General features: G+C 38.5%; 2 protein-coding genes across 7 annotated transcripts in view; one reads left to right on the plus strand and one right to left on the minus strand.

The window, feature by feature from the left end:
- fli1 (Fli-1 proto-oncogene, ETS transcription factor) overlaps positions 1-13,347 on the plus strand; it is a 41,684-nt gene extending 28,337 nt beyond the window's left edge. For all 6 annotated transcript variants that reach the window (XM_008425969.3, XM_008425967.3, XM_008425970.3 and 3 more), the window contains 4 exons: positions 7,036-7,095; positions 7,494-7,553; positions 9,887-9,934; positions 10,073-13,347. In XM_008425969.3, coding sequence (XP_008424191.1) covers positions 7,036-7,095; positions 7,494-7,553; positions 9,887-9,934; positions 10,073-10,602 — 698 coding nt within the window. In that variant the 3' untranslated portion in view covers positions 10,603-13,347. The remainder of the gene's footprint in view (positions 1-7,035; positions 7,096-7,493; positions 7,554-9,886; positions 9,935-10,072) is intronic.
- Positions 13,348-14,727: 1,380 nt separating this feature from the next.
- On the minus strand, positions 14,728-18,508 carry kcnj1a.1 (potassium inwardly rectifying channel subfamily J member 1a, tandem duplicate 1). The gene is made up of 2 exons (XM_008425974.2): positions 18,406-18,508; positions 14,728-17,180 (listed from the first exon to the last, which is right to left on the minus strand). Exon 2 carries the CDS (start codon positions 17,157-17,159, stop codon positions 16,041-16,043), a length of 1,119 nt encoding a protein of 372 aa, XP_008424196.1. The 5' UTR covers positions 17,160-17,180; positions 18,406-18,508; the 3' UTR covers positions 14,728-16,040.
- Positions 18,509-18,859: the final 351 nt, after the last annotated feature.

The raw sequence follows: 18,859 nt of genomic DNA on the forward strand, positions 1-18,859 counted from the left end.
TCTGCAGCAGTCAGCAGGCGACAGGTGGGGTACACCCTGGACAGTCTATCTCAGGGCAACACCACATTAAAACCATCCATCCATCCATTTTCTTGACACCTTTGTCCCTCAGTGGGGTGCTGGTGCCTATCTCCAGCTAATGTTCTGGGCGAGAGGCAGGGTCACCCTGGACAGGTCGCCAGTCTGTTGCACAGATACACAAGACAAACAACCATGCACACACACACTCACCTAGGGGCAATTTGGAGAGGCCAATTAACCTGACAGTCATATTTTTGGACTGTGGGGGGAAGCCGGAGTACCCGGAGAAAACCCACGCATGCACAGGGAGAACATGCAAACTCCATGCAGAAAGACCGGGGCCGGGAATCGAACCCGGAACCTTCTTGCTGCAAGGCAACAGCTCTACCAACTGCGCCACTGTGCAGCCCCACCATATTAAAACCTTTACAAAATTTTTCGGAATTTTGGTTATTTCCATTTTCTGTAGTTCTTCAGAACTGAGTGTCTATTTGGTTTTTCCTGTCTTTTTTACATTTGAATTGTGCAAGATACTTTCCTCCTCGTGCGAGATTTTTATTCATCAACACGTCATTGACGGCATTCAGACAACTCAACGTTTGAACATTCAGTTCAGTTTAGTTCAGCACCATTTCACTACAAACTTAATCTTGAAACACATAAAGTCATTTCAATTCAACCACACATGCATTCCAAGTGATCCTAGTCATGTTTCTGACATGGATCATATCGATCTGTTCCTTGGTTAAAGATAAATTATTTTAAGGTTTTTTGTTTTTTCTTTAAACCCCAGTTTATTGATGAGAGAATCTGATTAGTACCCAATAAGCAAGCTAGAACACAGACATTCCTTTGTCAAGAAAATATGACCATTTGTCCAATCCGAAAGCAGCAAGGTACAAATATAATAATTTTTTTTGTCTGGCTGAACTGCTATGAAAATGACTTCTGGAGTATGTATAGTTTTACATAACAGAGATGCAAACCTCCTTTTCCTCCACAATACATAAACCAAGTTAGGAAAACAAACAACTTCTTTGGTTTTTAAACAGTTATGTTTGAAAAAATATATTGTTATATATATATATATATATATATATATATATATATATATATATATATATATATATATATATATATATATATATATATTGCTAGTTCTTCTGAAGCTGTTTTCAAAATGTTTTAGAATGAGTCAAGCCCAGTTCAGAATGACTGTAACTTTCCTTTTGATGGCTTTTCACCCTCCAAACATTATTTTGTGCTGACACAATTGGAATAGGAACTGACTAAATATCTGTAAAAAAAAAAAAAAACAAGACAAAAAAAAAAGAGAATTTACATCGGCTATAGAGTGTCACCACCAGAGACGGGAGAAAGGACTGCAATAACACTGATAGCCTCACTCACAGGATGAAGAGCCCTATCAAGGCAGGAGCAGAGGAAATACTAGCTCTGATAAGTGTCAGAGAATGCCTTCTGCCTCTTTCTCTATCTGACCCTGTGGTCAGAGTTACCCGGCTGTGGACTTGTTCTTGCGCAGCTTCAACCTAATAGACCAGTGGGTAGGCCAGATAAGATTCTGCTCTGTCACCCATTGACCCTGGTCTTCCTGGTTCTCAACACCAGGTATTTAGACTGGCAGGAACAGTGGGTCACTCCCTTCGAGAGCATTTCCCTTTCACAAGAGGCGATTGCTATAATGGGCTCCTGTAACACTGACTCTGCCCTTAGCTGTGAGCAAAGACCCTGGCCTATATGTCACCCTCTGCCATTAAAGGAGCTCATATTCCAATAACATCTTTTTTTATACTGCAGAAACAATAATCTGGTATCCTATTTGTGCCTTTTTATTTAAACCAGTAACATAAAACGGATGCAGTTTTAAGTTACTGTGATGCAAATTCTTTTTAAAAAATGTGAAACAACAGAAAGAAGATACAATTCCAACATTAGAACATGGTAGGTTTGTGACTCAACAATAAATGATGCCTTACTTCGGCAGAACCTGTTGTAAGTGTCTGTGCAGACGAGCGCTGCCAGATGTCCGCGTTCATATTGCTTTGTGCGAACAGCCAAATACCATTCAGGCTCTTTGGGGTAGAGTAAGCACAAGTATACGGCAGGAGACAACCCTTAATCTGCACCAGATTCTGCGGTGTAAAAGGCAGTGTTATGAATAAAAGAGAGCATATAAAACACGGAATGCAGCAGCTATGAAAAAATCTGTGAGTGTGTCAATGTGTGTATTTAAGGTCTCTGTCTACCATTTTCTTGTGGACGGGTGTGCATATCTGTGGCCAGGTTTCCTACATGTCTTGGCAGGATGTTCCAGCATGTTTTTAAAGGTTAATACAGTATAGAAAGTGCTGAAGAAGTCAATCATTCTCACAACTCGTTCACACACTTTTAGTTCCATTATTTGTTTTATCAAGATCAGTGTATGCTTTCTAAAAAAAACTAGAAGATGACAATTCAGTTTTGTAAAGACACTGTTCAAGGATTAAAGGCAAAAATATCTTTATGTGTAGGTGCTCTCATGCAGTACCTTGCATTGATTTCCTTATCCTTTAATAAACCTTTTCACATTTTGTTACATTATAACAATGCACATTAATGTATGTTGTAAGGTCTTTATGTGGTAGATCAACACAAAGTTTTCTAAAATGACAAATACATTTGTCAAGAAAAGGCCATACACCTAAACTGACAGGTCAGGCAAGCAGAGTAGGAAAGCTTCAGTGAAGCAACCACAAGACCCATGGTATCTCTGGAGGAGTTGTAAAGATCCACTGCTCAGATGAACAATTTTTTTTACATAGAATAATAATCAGTCCAGCAGTTCACAAATAGGCTTTCATGGAGGAGTGGCAAGAATAAATTGATAAGATTTTTTTTTTAATTAAGGTTTTTCTCAAATCACATATGGGATACTAATTAATCCTATTATGTTTCTTTGAAAACCAGTACTACACATCACCCTAACACCCTCTCTTTAGGAGGAAACACGGCGGTGGAAGCATCATGCTGTGAGCATAATGTGTTTAACAGGGACAGGGAAGTTGGTCAGAACAAGACACCTAAACCCATTTGAGAAAATATCCCTTCGATCTAAGTTCAGTCTGAGCTTCAACTAGTTCGTGAAGGATAGACAAAAGTTCTAGCTTAATGCGACCCAATGTAAAACTAACTCCTTTGCTTTTCCGTCATTCTCTTCTTCTGGCTTTGTGTCCTCACAGATGGTTTTTAAAGCACCTGTATTACGGGTATTAAAACAGTTTAGCCTGTCTGGGTCTCTCTCTCATTCTGGCCCAAATTCAGTGTTAAAATCAGTCCATGACTCAACTCTAACTTTGCTTTCTGTCTCAGGCGCTGTCTCACTCTCACGGCTTGGTTGCTCTTTCTTCCTCTCCCTCTATCTCTCTCCTTATCTTTCTTCTTCACTCCGTTTGTCCCTCTGTCTCAGTCTTCTCCTCTCTGTAGAGCACTTAGGTCTTGTTTTGACTAACTGATCCAGCAGTTGAAGTCTCCCAGGAGCGTGCACCACACCCCAGACCAGAGTGGAAACTGGCGCGAGTTGCAGTCAGAGCGAGGCCTGGAAAAATGAAGGCAGAAGCAGGGGGTGGGGGTTTGTGCAGGATGGGGATGAGGGTGATCTCTATACGTATTTTTTGTGTTTGTGTTTTCACAGTTGCCCCCTCACACAATCACTGGGGCTTGGTATTTCATGCATCCGTGGCTCCTTCCTTCTTCTGCAGTTTCACTTCTACTTCCCTGCCTTTCACACAACAGAGTGTGTGTAAAGTTAAGGACCTCTATATGTTTAAAGATTGAATTATGCAAACATAATTGGAATATTGGGTTTTTTTGGGGTTTTTTACATGCTTACGCGAGACAAATAAATCATTTCTGGAACCCCCTCAGTTTCTTGAATGTGTGAAACAAACGAGCATCCCCCCCTGCCCATACCAGACAGTAGCTGCTTATGCTGCCGCTGTTTTCTTTTCAAATTCCAGAGTTACATTTTTTCTGACTCAGTGGTTTTTCATTACTTTGCTCTCTTTCATGACTTTTTTTTTCATACACTTTATTATCTGTCTGCGTCTCACCGTTTGGGATTTCTTCACCTTCCCTCTCATCTCCTCTTCCTCTGTCTCTCCCCCACAAACACCTAAGCCCTCTCGGCAGCAGAGGTAGCCCCCGTTGGGAGATTTTCTTTTGCGGGGTGATGGGGATTGGTTGGCGGGGGTGAGGTGTGGTGGAGGTGGTGGGGAGGTTTGCTGGCAGTGAGCAGAGGGGAAAAAAGGGCCAGTAAAACAAAGAGAGGTTGTCTGCAGGAGAAGCAGGCAGGAAACACAAGTCTCCTAGGACTCTCCCCCAGTCGCTGGTCTTTGGCTATCCTGTAGGCCCACACCAGATTGAACCTGACAGCCCCTCTAAACCGCTGCAGTATTCTTGCTATTTGTCCCTCCTCTACCTATTTTTTGTGTTTTGGCTATGTACTCCTTTGTTCTTTTTTTCTCTGAAAGCTAATATCCTTTCTTTAACCTTTTATGTGTGCTGTCACTTGTCTGGACCTTCACTTTTTGTTCACCAACTCAATTCATATGTGGAGTCGCACACGCTGGGAAGAATCTCTATTGTCAGCAGATATTGGAAGAATGGCTTCTCAGCTGAAGCACTGGGGAGGGTTAAAAGTTAGAGAGCATAAGAACTGTCAAGAAGACTAAGAGGTCTGCAAGCAGCAGGAAACTTTTGCATATATTCTGCTACTAAAGAAAGGAAATTTCGATATACTTGATGTATTTTCTATAGTAATTTAGAGTTTAATCCTGGAATAAATAATTCAATAAGTTAACTGACAAAGTTAAAGAATCCGATATTTTATTCCCTACGGACTCTTAAACATTAAAAATGTTATTATACAATAATCCACATGAGGGCAGTGTTGCTTTGTGTGAGGAAATATTGAAACAGGAAGACATGATACCCGTTTGTCACCAGTGTTAATAGGTTAACATGAAAGCTCAAATGTGCTTTTTATAGTAATTCCTCTCACACTTTTAGTAAAAATGTATTTAACATTTGTATTTGGTTCCAAATAGGTTTCAATTGAATTATTATAAATTAAGTCCTCAAGGTTAAAGGATAGCTGATAACAACAACAAAATAGAGAACTTTGGAGTTGTCACTAAGCATTGATTTCCCATATTGCATGAAGGAAAGGTTACATGAACTTAACTTTGCAAATATGTTGGTATTTGAAAAATATACATTTATCAAAACTATGTATTTAAAGGACGTCAATCTACATAACATTTACAATGGGAACATGTCCACATAAAAACAATGGTCATAAATATTGAAGTGTTTGAAATGGCCTGTAGGATTTCTACAAGGTGTCATTTGAACAAAACTGCTGAAGTTATTCATTTAATCAACACACAGTCTCTCAAGTCACCCTTATGAATAACTTATTTTATTAAAAAATAGATAATTGGTGCTGCTGGGTGAGGTACTTGCAAACAGTAGTTGCCGTGTCTTCATAAGTGAAGCATAAATGTGCCTGTGGATGTATGGCTTCTTTCTTAGCCCCCCATCAGCTTCTTCTCATGGTTTAAAAATACGGTATGCATGTACATGTTAAGTTACTTGGTCTTTCTAAGTTGCCCTCAGAAATGAATATGTGTATGAATGGTTGTTTGTCCTGTGCTGGCCTGTGGTAAACTGGCAGTCTGTCTTGTGTCCTGCCTCTCGCCCAGTGACCTCAGGAGACAGAAACCTGTCCCCGCACTGCAACCCAGCACAGATAAGCAGGAATAGACAATGTATGGATGTTTGATGTAATATGCTAAATGAGTTTGCAGGAATATCATATTTTTGTCTTTCTTGGGAGTGAAATTCAAGCATAAATCATTTCCATTTCGGGATGGTCCCTAACACGATCCCTAATGTGTTCAACTTCAACATGAGCCAGTGTAATGATAAACCAAGGGTTTAAAATGTCATGGTCTCAAAATTGTAACTCAACCTTATTTTACTATGAGGATTTTATATAGGTCATTCTTTAACACAGCCTGTGATTTACACACACATAATCTTCACTTAAGGCAAATTAAATTGCTTTTCGACCCGTCAGATACCCTGCTGATTGCAACCTTATAGTCTTTTCCTATTGTCCATAAGGAGGAAAAAAACTGGTGACAAAAATATTTGCTATCAACTCTTATACTGTGGATAGCATGTTAGACGAAGTGTGAATCCAATCTGGTATTAATAAACATCATATTTCCCCAGCATTCTGTTGGCAATTTGATCTGTTTAAGTCTGTAATAATGGAAACAATCAAGGGCGCTGGCCAGGTGCAGTATGAGTATACCAGGGCATTTTTGAGATGTTGCCACAGCCTCTGTTGCGTGCACTTGTGTCACAGTGATTGATTATTTGGTGGAACCTGTCTAGCCTTACACCACAGACAGACACAAAGCAGGTAGAGCTTATCCTACGCAGGTCAGGTCAGTTCACTCATTGACTGAGGTCCCATAGAAGCTTCAGGTATCAGAAAATGAGACATGAATGCGTGTTCGGTCCAGCTATTGTTTTGTGTGTTTTGTTCGTTAATTTGCATCAGCAATTTGTGGTTACTGTGTTGCAAGCTGCTCAAGCAGATGTGAACTTTCTCGAAGACTCGAAGACATCGACGTTCTAACCACCAAAGCAAGCCTTACTAAACCACATGAGCGTGTCCAGATATCTTGTAGAGAAGATTGTTAAGCACTTTTTGATGGATTTATTGAGGTTAATCGACATTTACTACTACTGGTTGTGATATTTTATTTAACCACATGCACATGGAGACTTTTAAGGACTGTAATCTGAGTAAATCTGAAGGATTGTTGCAGTTGCATTTTTGTATCACTTAAATACTTCTTTTGGTAATAGAATAAAGTATTAATTGATTCTTTCCTAATAAAAAAAACATGATTTTATAATTTTCTAATACTTGTTTTTCAGATCCATCATATGATGCTGTACGGCGGACAGGGTGGTCTAACAACATGCACAGTGGCAAAGGTAAGGTGCCATTTAGCAACATATTAAAGATCTATTTATGTATTTTTGCATCTGACTAAGGAGTGATTGAAATGGACTGAGAGGGAATTCTTAGCACTGCCTGTCAAAAATAAACACTGTCAGTGGGTGTTCAGGACCATTTAAAATACTTGGTAATACTTTTATCTAGAGTTTGCACCAGAAGAGATGTATTACTGACATCAACACTGTCTAGACATGTGGGAAAGACTCCATAAGATTGCAGAAGGCAGTCGAGTCATTTCCTTATTTACTTTGGACCTCTACTAAAGTGCCTTCAAGATATGTAGTCTTGTTATCTGTGACCACCCTATGAATATAGTGTCTGAATCATGTTATGTCTCTCTCTCTTCATCCAATGACTGCCTCCCTCCTTGCAGGCTCACCTGTCGTTCCTCAGAATGTGACCAAGTCCACTGAGCAGGCCAGACCTCAGCCAGGTAACTGCTTAAGCACTTTGTATTGCCTTGTTGCTGAAAATGTGCTTTAAAAATAAAATTATCTTTACCTTTACCCTTACTCTATAGCATTTGTGCTTTTGATCGGATGAGCACAGACTCAAAACTTGTTGTTTGAAGTGATAACATGTTTTTTGTATCAAATGGTTTGATAAAGCTGTTTTTTTTTCCTTTTTTTCTTTTTTTCCTAATCATATCTTGATGTTGGTACTTAAGACAGTCAAGCATAATTACACTTTGTTTACAGCAAAATCCTGACTGGATACATTGGCTGTAATAGTAATGTCTACACTACAAGTCTGTTCATTAGACATAGTTGGGCAATTTGAAGGTCACATGAAACCGTTTTCAGCTACTTTTTGTGACAAATAATAAAGAATTTAGAATCAAAGCATCACATCACCTCCAGCATAACCTGTCTCAATGCAGGCAGCCATCTGTCACAACCAACACTGTCTTCTGTTAGAGAAGACAGAGCAGAATGCACAAGAAGAAATAAATTAACCGATATAGGATTATTTTTGATGTTCATGAAAATAAAAAGTTGACTGTAGGGAAAGGAGAATGGTTAGTTGATGGTAGCGCCATTTCAGACAATGCCCTCCTTCAAGAAGGTATCACAGCCAAACAGAATGTCAGACCAGGTGTAGCTACTATGAAGAGAAAAATACCTAAAAGAAAATAAAGAGTTGACAGTTAAAATAACAGCAAATAATGTAAATTGGAGAGTCGGACAAGAAAGTGAGGAAAACGTTTGTTTGTCCAGCATAACTATGAAGTATATTGAACACCTGCATGTTTTAGCATCCAGTAACTATAATAAAGCTTTACAGCAAGTTGACAAAAATAAGTAATAATCTAAAAGAGGATTGTTCTACTCAGCCAAGACATAGTGCACTGATTTTCACCTTCTTATAATACCCTTATTGCAATATATTTCACAATATTAAGCTGTTAATTAGATACGCACATTAAATAATGTAGATATCCTAAAAGATGACCATAAAGATCTTCAAAGCATGAATTTACGTAATGCAGAAATATTCCAGGATGGAAAGTTTATAAAGACGTTTCTATTATTTATTTATTTTTTTTAAAAGGAAACATGAGAAGTATGAGATAGCCAAGTATGCCTTGAATCTAACAGGACACCTCTAAGGTATCTTAAAAAGGAAGGAACAGCAACTCACACCCTCCAGTAAAAACAGTGGAAAACAACCTCAGCTGAAATATCCATTATACAGAGAGAGATTGAGTCTGCTGACAAAAACAGAAGACAGTTGCAATCCCTCAATAATTAAAAATACAATGGCTTATTCCTTATTGCACGTAGCATTTATTTCTTTTTCTATGTATACATTTTATATGATTAAGTATAAATAATACAACATTATATACAAAAATGGAGGAATCAAATCAGTGGCATAAATTTGCTTGAATTTTCTTGGGGCAAGAGTTTTCAAGCACGTTGCTTAGAGTAACCTGATAAGTTAAGAAAGCTAAGAAGTTAAGAAAACGAAAGCGACTATGGAGTTCTGACAACAGATCAATGAAAAAGATTTTTATTTTTGATATATCTGACTCCACGTGTATAACTTTAGTGAACTCCTGCCTTTTATTTTCTTGACAATATTTTCATGTCGAGTAGTTGACTGAAGTTCTCGACCAGTACTTGCATGTCAACTGTTTGTTTTGATATTTCTCATTGATGCTTTCTGCATAAAATATATTTAGATATAATTTTTAGTGAAAAACTTGGAACTAAACTTACAAAGAAATCTATGTTTTCTGTCTTAATAAGTGTACTGCTTAGTTTTAAATTACATAAATTTTAATGTGTAATGCTTCAGTTTGGCTCTTTCCTGCAGTTGGATATCTGAGCACAATGTGCAGGTATACATGACATAAAGACAGGGATCTGTAGCAGTCAATAGAGTCTATGATTTACTATGGACCTCATTGTAAAGAGTGAAAACTACTCAGATTGTTGGTAGACACTTTGAATGGTTCCATTAACACTGGTCACCGCCTTTTGAACATTCAGTTTTCCAAGCAGACACAAAAAGGATGCGAACTGAATTGAAATTAATTTTGAAAACTGGCCAAATAAATCTTAGCATCCAGCTTGCTGGCAAAACCTGCAGGTGCGACTGACACAAAAAACATTCAAACAGTAGACGAACAATGAGTTTGGAGTGGAGTTTTGATAGGGATTCTGATACCAATTTTACCTTTTTTCCGTCAGGACATTTTACTGTACTATATACCACAGAAATTTGATTCCAGATTGTTCATCTTTTTACATTTGTCTACAGATCCTTATCAGATTCTGGGCCCCACCAGTAGTCGTCTCGCCAATCCAGGTAAGATTATTGACATGTTTAACCTTCTGTAATCAGACTAATACTGAAATCTGTAAACATAAAAAAAAATAAAAAATTCTTACATTTTAGAGACTGCAAGTGTCCATGACAATGATTTCTTCTTCTGTCCACTTTCAGGCTCAGGTCAAATCCAACTTTGGCAGTTCCTCTTGGAGCTCTTGTCCGACAGTGCCAATGCAGGGTGCATCACTTGGGAAGGGACCAACGGAGAGTTTAAGATGACAGATCCAGATGAGGTGGCGCGACGATGGGGTGAGCGTAAGAGCAAGCCCAACATGAACTATGACAAGCTGAGCCGTGCGCTGCGCTACTACTATGACAAAAATATCATGACGAAAGTGCATGGCAAACGCTATGCCTACAAGTTCGACTTCCATGGTATTGCTCAGGCACTGCAGCCCCACCCCACCGAGTCATCGATGTATAAATACCCCTCGGACCTAGCCTATGTGCCTTCTTACCACGCCCACCAGCAGAAGGTCAACTTTGTATCCCCTCACCCTCCATCTATGCCAGTCACCTCCTCCAATTTCTTTGGACCCACTGCTCAGTACTGGAGTTCGCCCACTGCAGGCATCTACCCAAACCCAAACGTTCCTCGCCACCCAAACACCCATGTGCCATCCCATCTTGGCAGTTACTATTAAAACAACTCTCACCAATCAATGACCAACTTTTAAAACCTACCTTCTCCCCCTACTAAAATTGCTGAGCTGCACTCGTTGTAATGCCAAAGACTGAACTGATGGAAACAAACATCTAAAGAAATGCTGTTCCTCAAAGAAGAATGAGTAAATTGAATATTTTTTTGTGTGTAAGAATTTATAAAAACTGGATACCTTGGTCTACAATGGAATACTACTTATTACAACTGTTTATAGATGCACATCTAAGTTTCCTGTGCCTGTCTTTTCCATTGTCTTGAAAGTTTCATCTAAATGCCAATACTTGTCCCAAAGCCAAAGGAAAGTTGTTGAGCCTGATTGTGTCAGCCTTTTCTTCATGCTACCTTACCAGACATGGGCCTACCACTTATGGGTCTCAATTTATGTCCTTCTCAGTACACCTTGCTTAAAAAGAAAAATCAGCTGTAGCCGCTTATCGACTACCTGTTTGGGGTTTTTCCACTGTTTTTCTTAGCTTTTCTGTTCATCTTCTAGTTTATTGTTACTTGTGTGCGTGTGTGTGTGCGTGTGTGTGTGCGTGCGTGGGTGTGCGTGTGTGTTTGTGTGTGGAGGGAGGGAGGAAGGGTGTTGTGTGCATGTATGTGCGTATGTGTGCCTCCAATAGACACGTAAGAGATCTTGCAAGAGGGACTTCTCTCAGCACTGAATAAGAATTGGCGACTGGAATACACAGTTCACCATGCCGCCATTTAATTTATCCTCCAAAACTGGAAGGCTGGAGAAGAGTTAGATGCCATAGAATGAAGCGCTGTATGTTTCTGCTGAACCTGGGTCAACTCAGTTGCTTAAAGAATGTTTTCAATGTATTTTGCATGAAGTTTAGAGAGATGATAGGTAATAAGCACAGCAGAGTTAAGTCAGTTGTGCTGCGGAAGCAAAGTCGAGATTTTAATTGCAGTAATTTGCAGCAATTCCTGCCCTGTGTGTCTCTCTCTTGTTTTTTTTGTTTTTTTTTTTTGGTAGGCCACACACTAAGCTAAGTGCTTGACTCATCACTTCCTTTCAGCCATAGTATTTTGAGGGTTTTTTTTGTGTGTTCCTCAACCATATCAGTATTAATGTGAACGTTTTCTGGCTTGTGAAATACTCTTAAAAGAAAAAGCCTTGCCTAAATCAAAATATGTCAGAAGTGGTTATTTAAGATAATAATGCATGTCCATGTGTTGTCATGAATCTAAAACATGAAAGTGATTTTAGAGTATGTGAGGGGGGTTTTTAAGGTTATGTTGGCCTTGCTGTTTTTGAGGATGTTGTTTAACTATCCAAAAACCCTCGAGTCTTTATCTACTTTTAAAATGTGCTGAGAAACAAAGCTCTAACCCTTGCAGTGTTAGGGTTACGCTCCAACTGCTGATCTATATCTTATCGTTATTATCAATTACCAGTAGACAACTAAAGTCCTGAAGAAGATATAACTGTTTTGTTAAATCTGACAATAAAAGCTGCCAGGCTTTGTCTTCTCTCTTTTTTTAGGCCAGTTGTACTGGTCAGTGCAGAGAAGTGATGGTCCTCGTGATTCTGACTAACAGACACCTATGTTGCAGTGTTTCTTTTTTTTCTTCTCCAGGACTAGATCCTAGCATGAGAACAGCATGTTTGGTGAAAGGTCTTTCGCTGATCTTCCAGCCCAACAAAATGCAAACAAATCTCAAGTCAGAGTTTCTTCATTATCATGTAAAAACATGTCAAAATTACAACTATAATCAGCTTTTCAACTGTCAATTTCAGAAATTTTTCAAAGGACGTCACTGAAAATAGACACTTGAAAATAAGTCATTTATCAAAGAACAAAAACCAATGAAGTATGACGAGATGAAACAAAGAAATCCTCAGATTCGCAAACGCTGTGCGTTTGTCAGACCTATTTTTTATTATTTTATAAGCATCAGTCAACTAGGCATTAAAGCAACTTACTGTATAAATTATGCAGAGTTATTTTCATATGTGACACAGTATAAAACGCCAAGAGAGTTAATACGAGTTGACCTCGGTCAAAAATGCAAACTTTTTGAGTCCATTTCTTCTAGTAGTATGTTGAGCATGTTAAGTATTTTTATATCTGTACATTTGGGCAATGCAGTTTAGCATTTTTGTTTTCATACAGGTGTTGTTTTCTAAAATCCAGTTGTGACATCTTAAGTGCCTGTAAGTTTAAAAAAAATATATCTGTATATTATTTGTTTGTAATCCTAAAACCACGAATGCCTGCTTAACTCATAATCTAATAGAGATGATTCCTATACTTTGTATGCAGTTCATAATGGTGATGGAGAGACTCCAGTGCCAGTCACTTTTTATACCTAAAGTTCATAACTAGCCCTGTGCTTTTAAGGTTTTCAGGTGTTTGCTACTCAGTAATACAACATTAATATTTACATCCAGCTTTCTTTGCAGATGTATAGCTTTAAGTGAACAAATCCAAAGGGAACATGTCATTTGTAGCATAAAGAAATTATGGTAATGTACCCTTAACCTTCCTGTTTTATAAGCAGTATCAGTGAAGAGGAACCCATGCTACTTCTTCATATATGCAATGTATTTTGGATGTTGAATCCATTATATGTATTGTGTGTATAACTTTACAATTAAGCAGTGTATTATTTTTAATATTAATTAATTGTAATTCCTGCAATGTATGAAGTAAAACCTTTTGAAAAAGGGCTTTTGTATAGAAAATGTGACAAAATAAATGTTTTTACCTCTCCAGCACTGTTTCTCAGCTTGACTTTACCTCCGCCACAGTTGAAGTCGATCAATATTCAATACTTTGTTTGGATCACAGGGAGATTGATGCCTATTTCAAGTGGCCAACGAACAAGAGAGCTACAGCAGAAGGATAAACACACATAGGAAGAATGCCAACTCAACAGAGAAGGACCTGAAGAAAACTGGAGCTCATGAGCTTCTAGCTGCAAGGCGAGGCCACAGCGCTAAAACCAGCGGCACCTATGAAATCACATAAACAAATTCACATATTTAAGTTCAACACTGCATGATTTAGATTTTCGTATTCACTTTTATATTAAAACTTTGTCGGAAAGAATAATAGAATACTTTATTCTCCGGACCGAAACAATTAATCGGTTTACTTATGATTGATCGATCATTCAACTAATTTAGAAATCGAATAATCGTTACCTATACAGACTCTGAAACATGCCAATTGCTAAAAGGACAGCACTCTCAGAGTAGTAATTAAGCCAAAGAATGTTCAAAAAGTATGTACATTTGCATTTCAAAAAAAAAAAAACGTCTTTGTATGTCAATATGTTTTATACAGAACTGCTCAAGTAAAGCAATGATTTGCCATTTTAGACAGCCATGGCTTTAGTGCTCATCATCCATCAGCCATTAGGAAGACGCCAACATCTTAGTCAGTCTCTCCTTATACTTGGATGCATCTGGGAATGTGGTGTCTTGGGGAAATTGTAGTCTGCAATTTTACAGAAGAGCTATGGATTCAACATATTCGAATGACACAACTTTTTATAAACTGTGCGATGCTTCGTGCCTTCTTCCTTGTGGATTTCACCAATTACTGTGTGCTTTATTTATTTATTTATTTATTTATTTATTTATTTTATCTGTACTATGTACCAGGAGTCTGTGTCTTTATTAAAAGTCTAAATTAAGTTGAACTGAATAAAAAAAAAAAAACTGTCCTCAGAGAAAGCCTTAAAATATGATTCCATTGTGCTGTGTCATACTTTCAGCCACTAGTAAAGCATATTCCAGCAGCTTTGTCATCAAACCAGCTGTTATAATGGTTTGTTATTCCAGACTTTATGATTTCAACATAATACTCAATTTAGAGGCTGCTGATTTTTCCTGTCTGCCTTGTTGTTTAACATTTACTAAGGCTGGTCAAAGGTCTGATGCACCTGATAAACTAGGAAATGGCTGATATTTGACATCAAAAGAAGACTAGCAAGGTTTTCTTTTCTCAATGCCATCTTTTTGCTGTCAAAACATTTAATAACGTTCCTTCAAAAGCAACAAAACATGTTTCAAGCTTTGTTGAGTTTGAATCATACAGAACTGTGTCATGTACAAAGCTGGCAACAGATAAGTTGTTCATTTCTTTACTTTAGAAATAGGGCAATCAGAGACTTATAGAATCTGCATTCCTAGAATGGTAACAGAATATTAAAAATAAAATATCTTCCTCAGATAAACTGGATATAAATTGGAAGAAACACATAATTTATCAAATCTTCTCCATACTAAATTAAATAAGTATTTTTGGATGACTTCCATTCTGTGACGTTGTTCTGTTTTATATCTCTACACTACACCATGTTCTAAATGCTGAAATGTCAGTTATGACGCCAAACATTTAGTCAACCATACAGTAAAACTGACACACCCATCCGGCACCCATATTTTTTTCTTTTATATGTTTATTTATTTTATTTAAATGTCAAATCGAATGGGGGGAAAAAAATCATTCAGGTGCCTCAGAAGGGGGGGGAAATGTAATGAAAATGAGAAACTTCCTCATTTTCAAGGCACTGATTTTTTATTTATTTTGTATTGCCTCGTCGCTGAACATGTTCTATGTAAATAAAATGATCTTAACCTTCTGTTGGTTTGACCTTCTATATCTCACACCAGGTGCGACATTTAGGTTTGGTTCTCTGTGAAAATTTTTTACTGCAAACAAATGTTTATGAATGCAAAAATAAAGTTTATTTTACCCCTGAGTAAAAGCAATTTTAAAAAAGACAAATATAAACAAAAATAATTGAGTTTGCTGCATGCAGCCAAGTTAGACATTATCTGAGAGATATGTTCTCTCAAAATATGGTCATTTGCAAAATAAAAAAACAAACAAAAAAACTATCGCACCACTCACAGTTTTGAAAGACTGGCTCAGGAGTCCAGCCTATCCGAACAGTTTAGCATACTGCTGCAAATCAAAGTATCACTTTTAGCACATCCACCATCTGTTCATAATTTAAAAACTCCTTCTTTTGTGACTTATTACATGTTTTGTCTGTTTTATTTAAAACAAAAATAACTCATGTGAAAGGTAAAAAAAAATAAAAAAAATCTCCTTCCCTTCATACGAAGCTTTGTGTCAATTAGCTATGTTTCATCAGCTAACATGACCTGACCTCCAGAAAACAGGTTTTTCATCAGAAGATCATGACAGGTGTGGTTTTACATACAGACACATTCAAAACTCACAAGAAGTTTCCTGATCCTTATTTGTCAATACAAAAGAATAACAAAACAATTGGTTAATCTGATTCAAGTTTAAATGCAAAGCATTTGGTTGTGGGCAAATGGTTCATCCGCAGATGCCTCGAGCAACCGTCTGTACTTCAGGAATTCATTGTCGGGAGATGCAATGGGCTGCCAGTCAGATATTTCAGCCTGCGCGAACAGCAAGTGTTTCACATCTTGGTGACATTAGGGAGATTGTCAATTTCAATCACCTCAAAGCCTGGGTTGTCATTTCCTGTTATGGAATGGAGATGATGTCCTTTAATGTTGTGATAACAGTATGCACAATGTGACGTGGCTACCGGAACCACTTTGGAGAAGTTGGAGAAATCAACTCTGTATTTCCCTTCTTTGCTCCTGGAGATGATCGGCAGGAAGTTGTAGCCCCACATGATCTCCTGAGGAATGAAGGAGGTTCGCACCTGGAAGGAAGAACTTGTGGACTCTGCCGTGCCGTCCAGAAAGACCACAAGCTCGAACTCTTTGTCATGTAGCGTGTCCACTGCCATGTCGAAGAAGGGACTGCTCTTGTCAATAACGTGATGCAATGTGAGAGGAGTTACAAAGAATAGGTTGTCCTTCCCAGCATCTACCAAGAAGTCAATGTTCACTTGATCCATGATGATTGTCTCACCGTCTGGCGTGGTTGTTGTTCTCAGCAGCTTGCCATAGATCTGGCTTCCAATCATCAGTGTCTTGCGCAGATTGGCCACTCTGATGGACAGGCAGAGAGAACCATTTCTGGGACTGATGACAGCCATTTCACTAAACGTGACGGTCTTGGCCCTCTTTTTGGGTAGGGAGATCTTGGACAAGATGATTCCACACATGAAGCAGTTGACAACTGCTCCAAGAAGGGACTGGATAATGACAAGGGCCACGGCACCAGGGCATTCAGGTGTGATTGCTCTTCCACCATACCCAATAGTTTGTTGGGTTTCAATTGAGAACAGGAAGGCTGTGGTGAGTCCAAAGACATTGTCAACGCATGGAATGTGATCTGAAGGGGGCTCTTGCCATGCAAGATCTCCATTACTTCGGGCAATCCAGTACCACAGCAGGCCAAAGATAAACCAGCTCAGGGTAAAAGATGCAATGAAAATAAACAGGACAAAACGCCACCTGATCTCAACAAAGGTGGTCCAGAAATCAACCAGGAAGGCAAAGTGGGTGCTATACTTAATGTTCCCATATTCAATGTTACAGCGACCATCTTTAGTCACCAATCTGGTTCGCCGCCTTTTCCTCTCCAACATGTAGTCTTGGATCCGCTTGTTTAAGGCGCTCATCTTTCTCTCTTACTCAGTAATCTATGAGACAAAAGTAGAAAGACATGCAGTGTCAACATTGAAAAGCTGGTAAAATACCACACTAAATAATCAAATGTCACTGACAAATGGATGAATAGGTGCTATCTAACATAGACACATCTGATTGTGGCAGATGAACATTAGATGGTTCTGCTCAAACACATCAACTGCACAGTCTTAAAAATTCCTCCCTTTTTATTCCGTTGGCTGTCTCACCACTGTGCCCAACATGCTTCTCTCAGCGTACGAAACACAAGAAGTTATATAGAAACTGGTTTTGATGAAGACTCCCACATGTATTCTTCAAGACTAGAATCAGGTTCTTATTAACGTGTCTCAACAGAAAGAAGAGAGTTAAATAAGGCAGTAAAATTATGTAGGCAAGCCATTAGAGCAGTTCCCATAAATAACAACCTTCAACTTTATTAAAGCTTTAATGTCTCATAAGTATGCTGCTTGATGGCAACTGGCAGCGGTGGTGGCACCAAATTTCCACATTAGTGTGCAGTCCCTGTTCTTGCCAAGTCACGCAAAGAGCTATTTGGATTATGTCATGTCTACTAGTGAAATGCTACTAAACAATCAGTGCAGAAGGTTTATATATTTTTTGGCAGTCTTCAAACACCACAGTAAAAACAAATTGGATAAGCACACTGTAGTTCTTGCTTTGCAAGCTGTTAACCTCCTGGGTCATTCCATACCTAATCATTAGGTCAGCAGGTTTTCATGCATTAGGTCTGTAGTGAAATAATTTCAGGCATTTAGGGATTTTGAGTGTTATATGTCATACTAAATCACAGCTTTGTGTAAGAAAATGACCACATGTACAAGTGAAGGCATGCCGGGTGAGACTCATTAGATGCCTTACTGCCATCTTCTGCTTCCCATTATTGTATTTAATTTAATCTCAAAATATGCTTGATTTTGCTCTCCTATTTGATTGCATTCAATTCAAAATGAGGAGTAGTCACCACTCGTATTTTGTTTGGTTTGTCTAAAGACTTTTGGAACCTGTGTCAGTTTCTATGTCATTTGACTACATGGAGTCTGATTAAACTTTTTAAGCTGAATATCAAGGAAACATCTTAGATTTTCATAACTGAGATTTTACATTGGAAATTTTGATCTTAATGTTTAACCAAGAAAAAAAAAACATCTATATTTTGTTCCATTTGCTATTTCTATTCAAAGACATGATGCGAGAATGCAAGGTCTTTTAACTCACCTGAATGGAAAACTGAGAAGCATCCAAAGCTGAATGAGTTTCTCTGGTCTGAGGCAGCCAAGTTGCGTCCTCTTGTGCCAGATGAACCACCTCGTGTGTCTTTATATTGTCGTGTGTCAGCATGTTAGAATCACTCAGGTGATGTTAACGCCCACAGGTACATCAACCCCCCTCCGCCCCCCGCCCTCCACCACCACCATACACACACACACACCCACGCATATGCGTTGAATTTTCTGGCTCTAAAAACTTATGTTTTGTCCACAAATGCCAGGCACCAAGGACTGAGATGACCTCTGTCATTTAACTACTGCATAAAGTGTCGCGCTGGTTTCAAATTTAGGCATTTCATGCCTGAACCACAGTTTTTATGTTCTGAACTCACAGTAAAGAAGTAAGAAAAGTTAATATCGACAGTGTAAATGCGACGCATGGACCTGTACATGACTGGTTT

The sequence above is a fragment of the Poecilia reticulata genome, chromosome 13 (genome assembly GCF_904066995.2).
Source record: "Poecilia reticulata chromosome 13, P_reticulata-male-v2, whole genome shotgun sequence".
NCBI lineage: Eukaryota > Metazoa > Chordata > Actinopteri > Cyprinodontiformes > Poeciliidae > Poecilia > Poecilia reticulata.

Excerpts from the sequence above, each read along its gene's own strand:
- kcnj1a.1 (XM_008425974.2), bottom strand. The coding sequence starts at position 17,159 with ATGAGCGCCTTAAACAAGCGGATCCAAGACTACATGTTGGAGAGGAAA.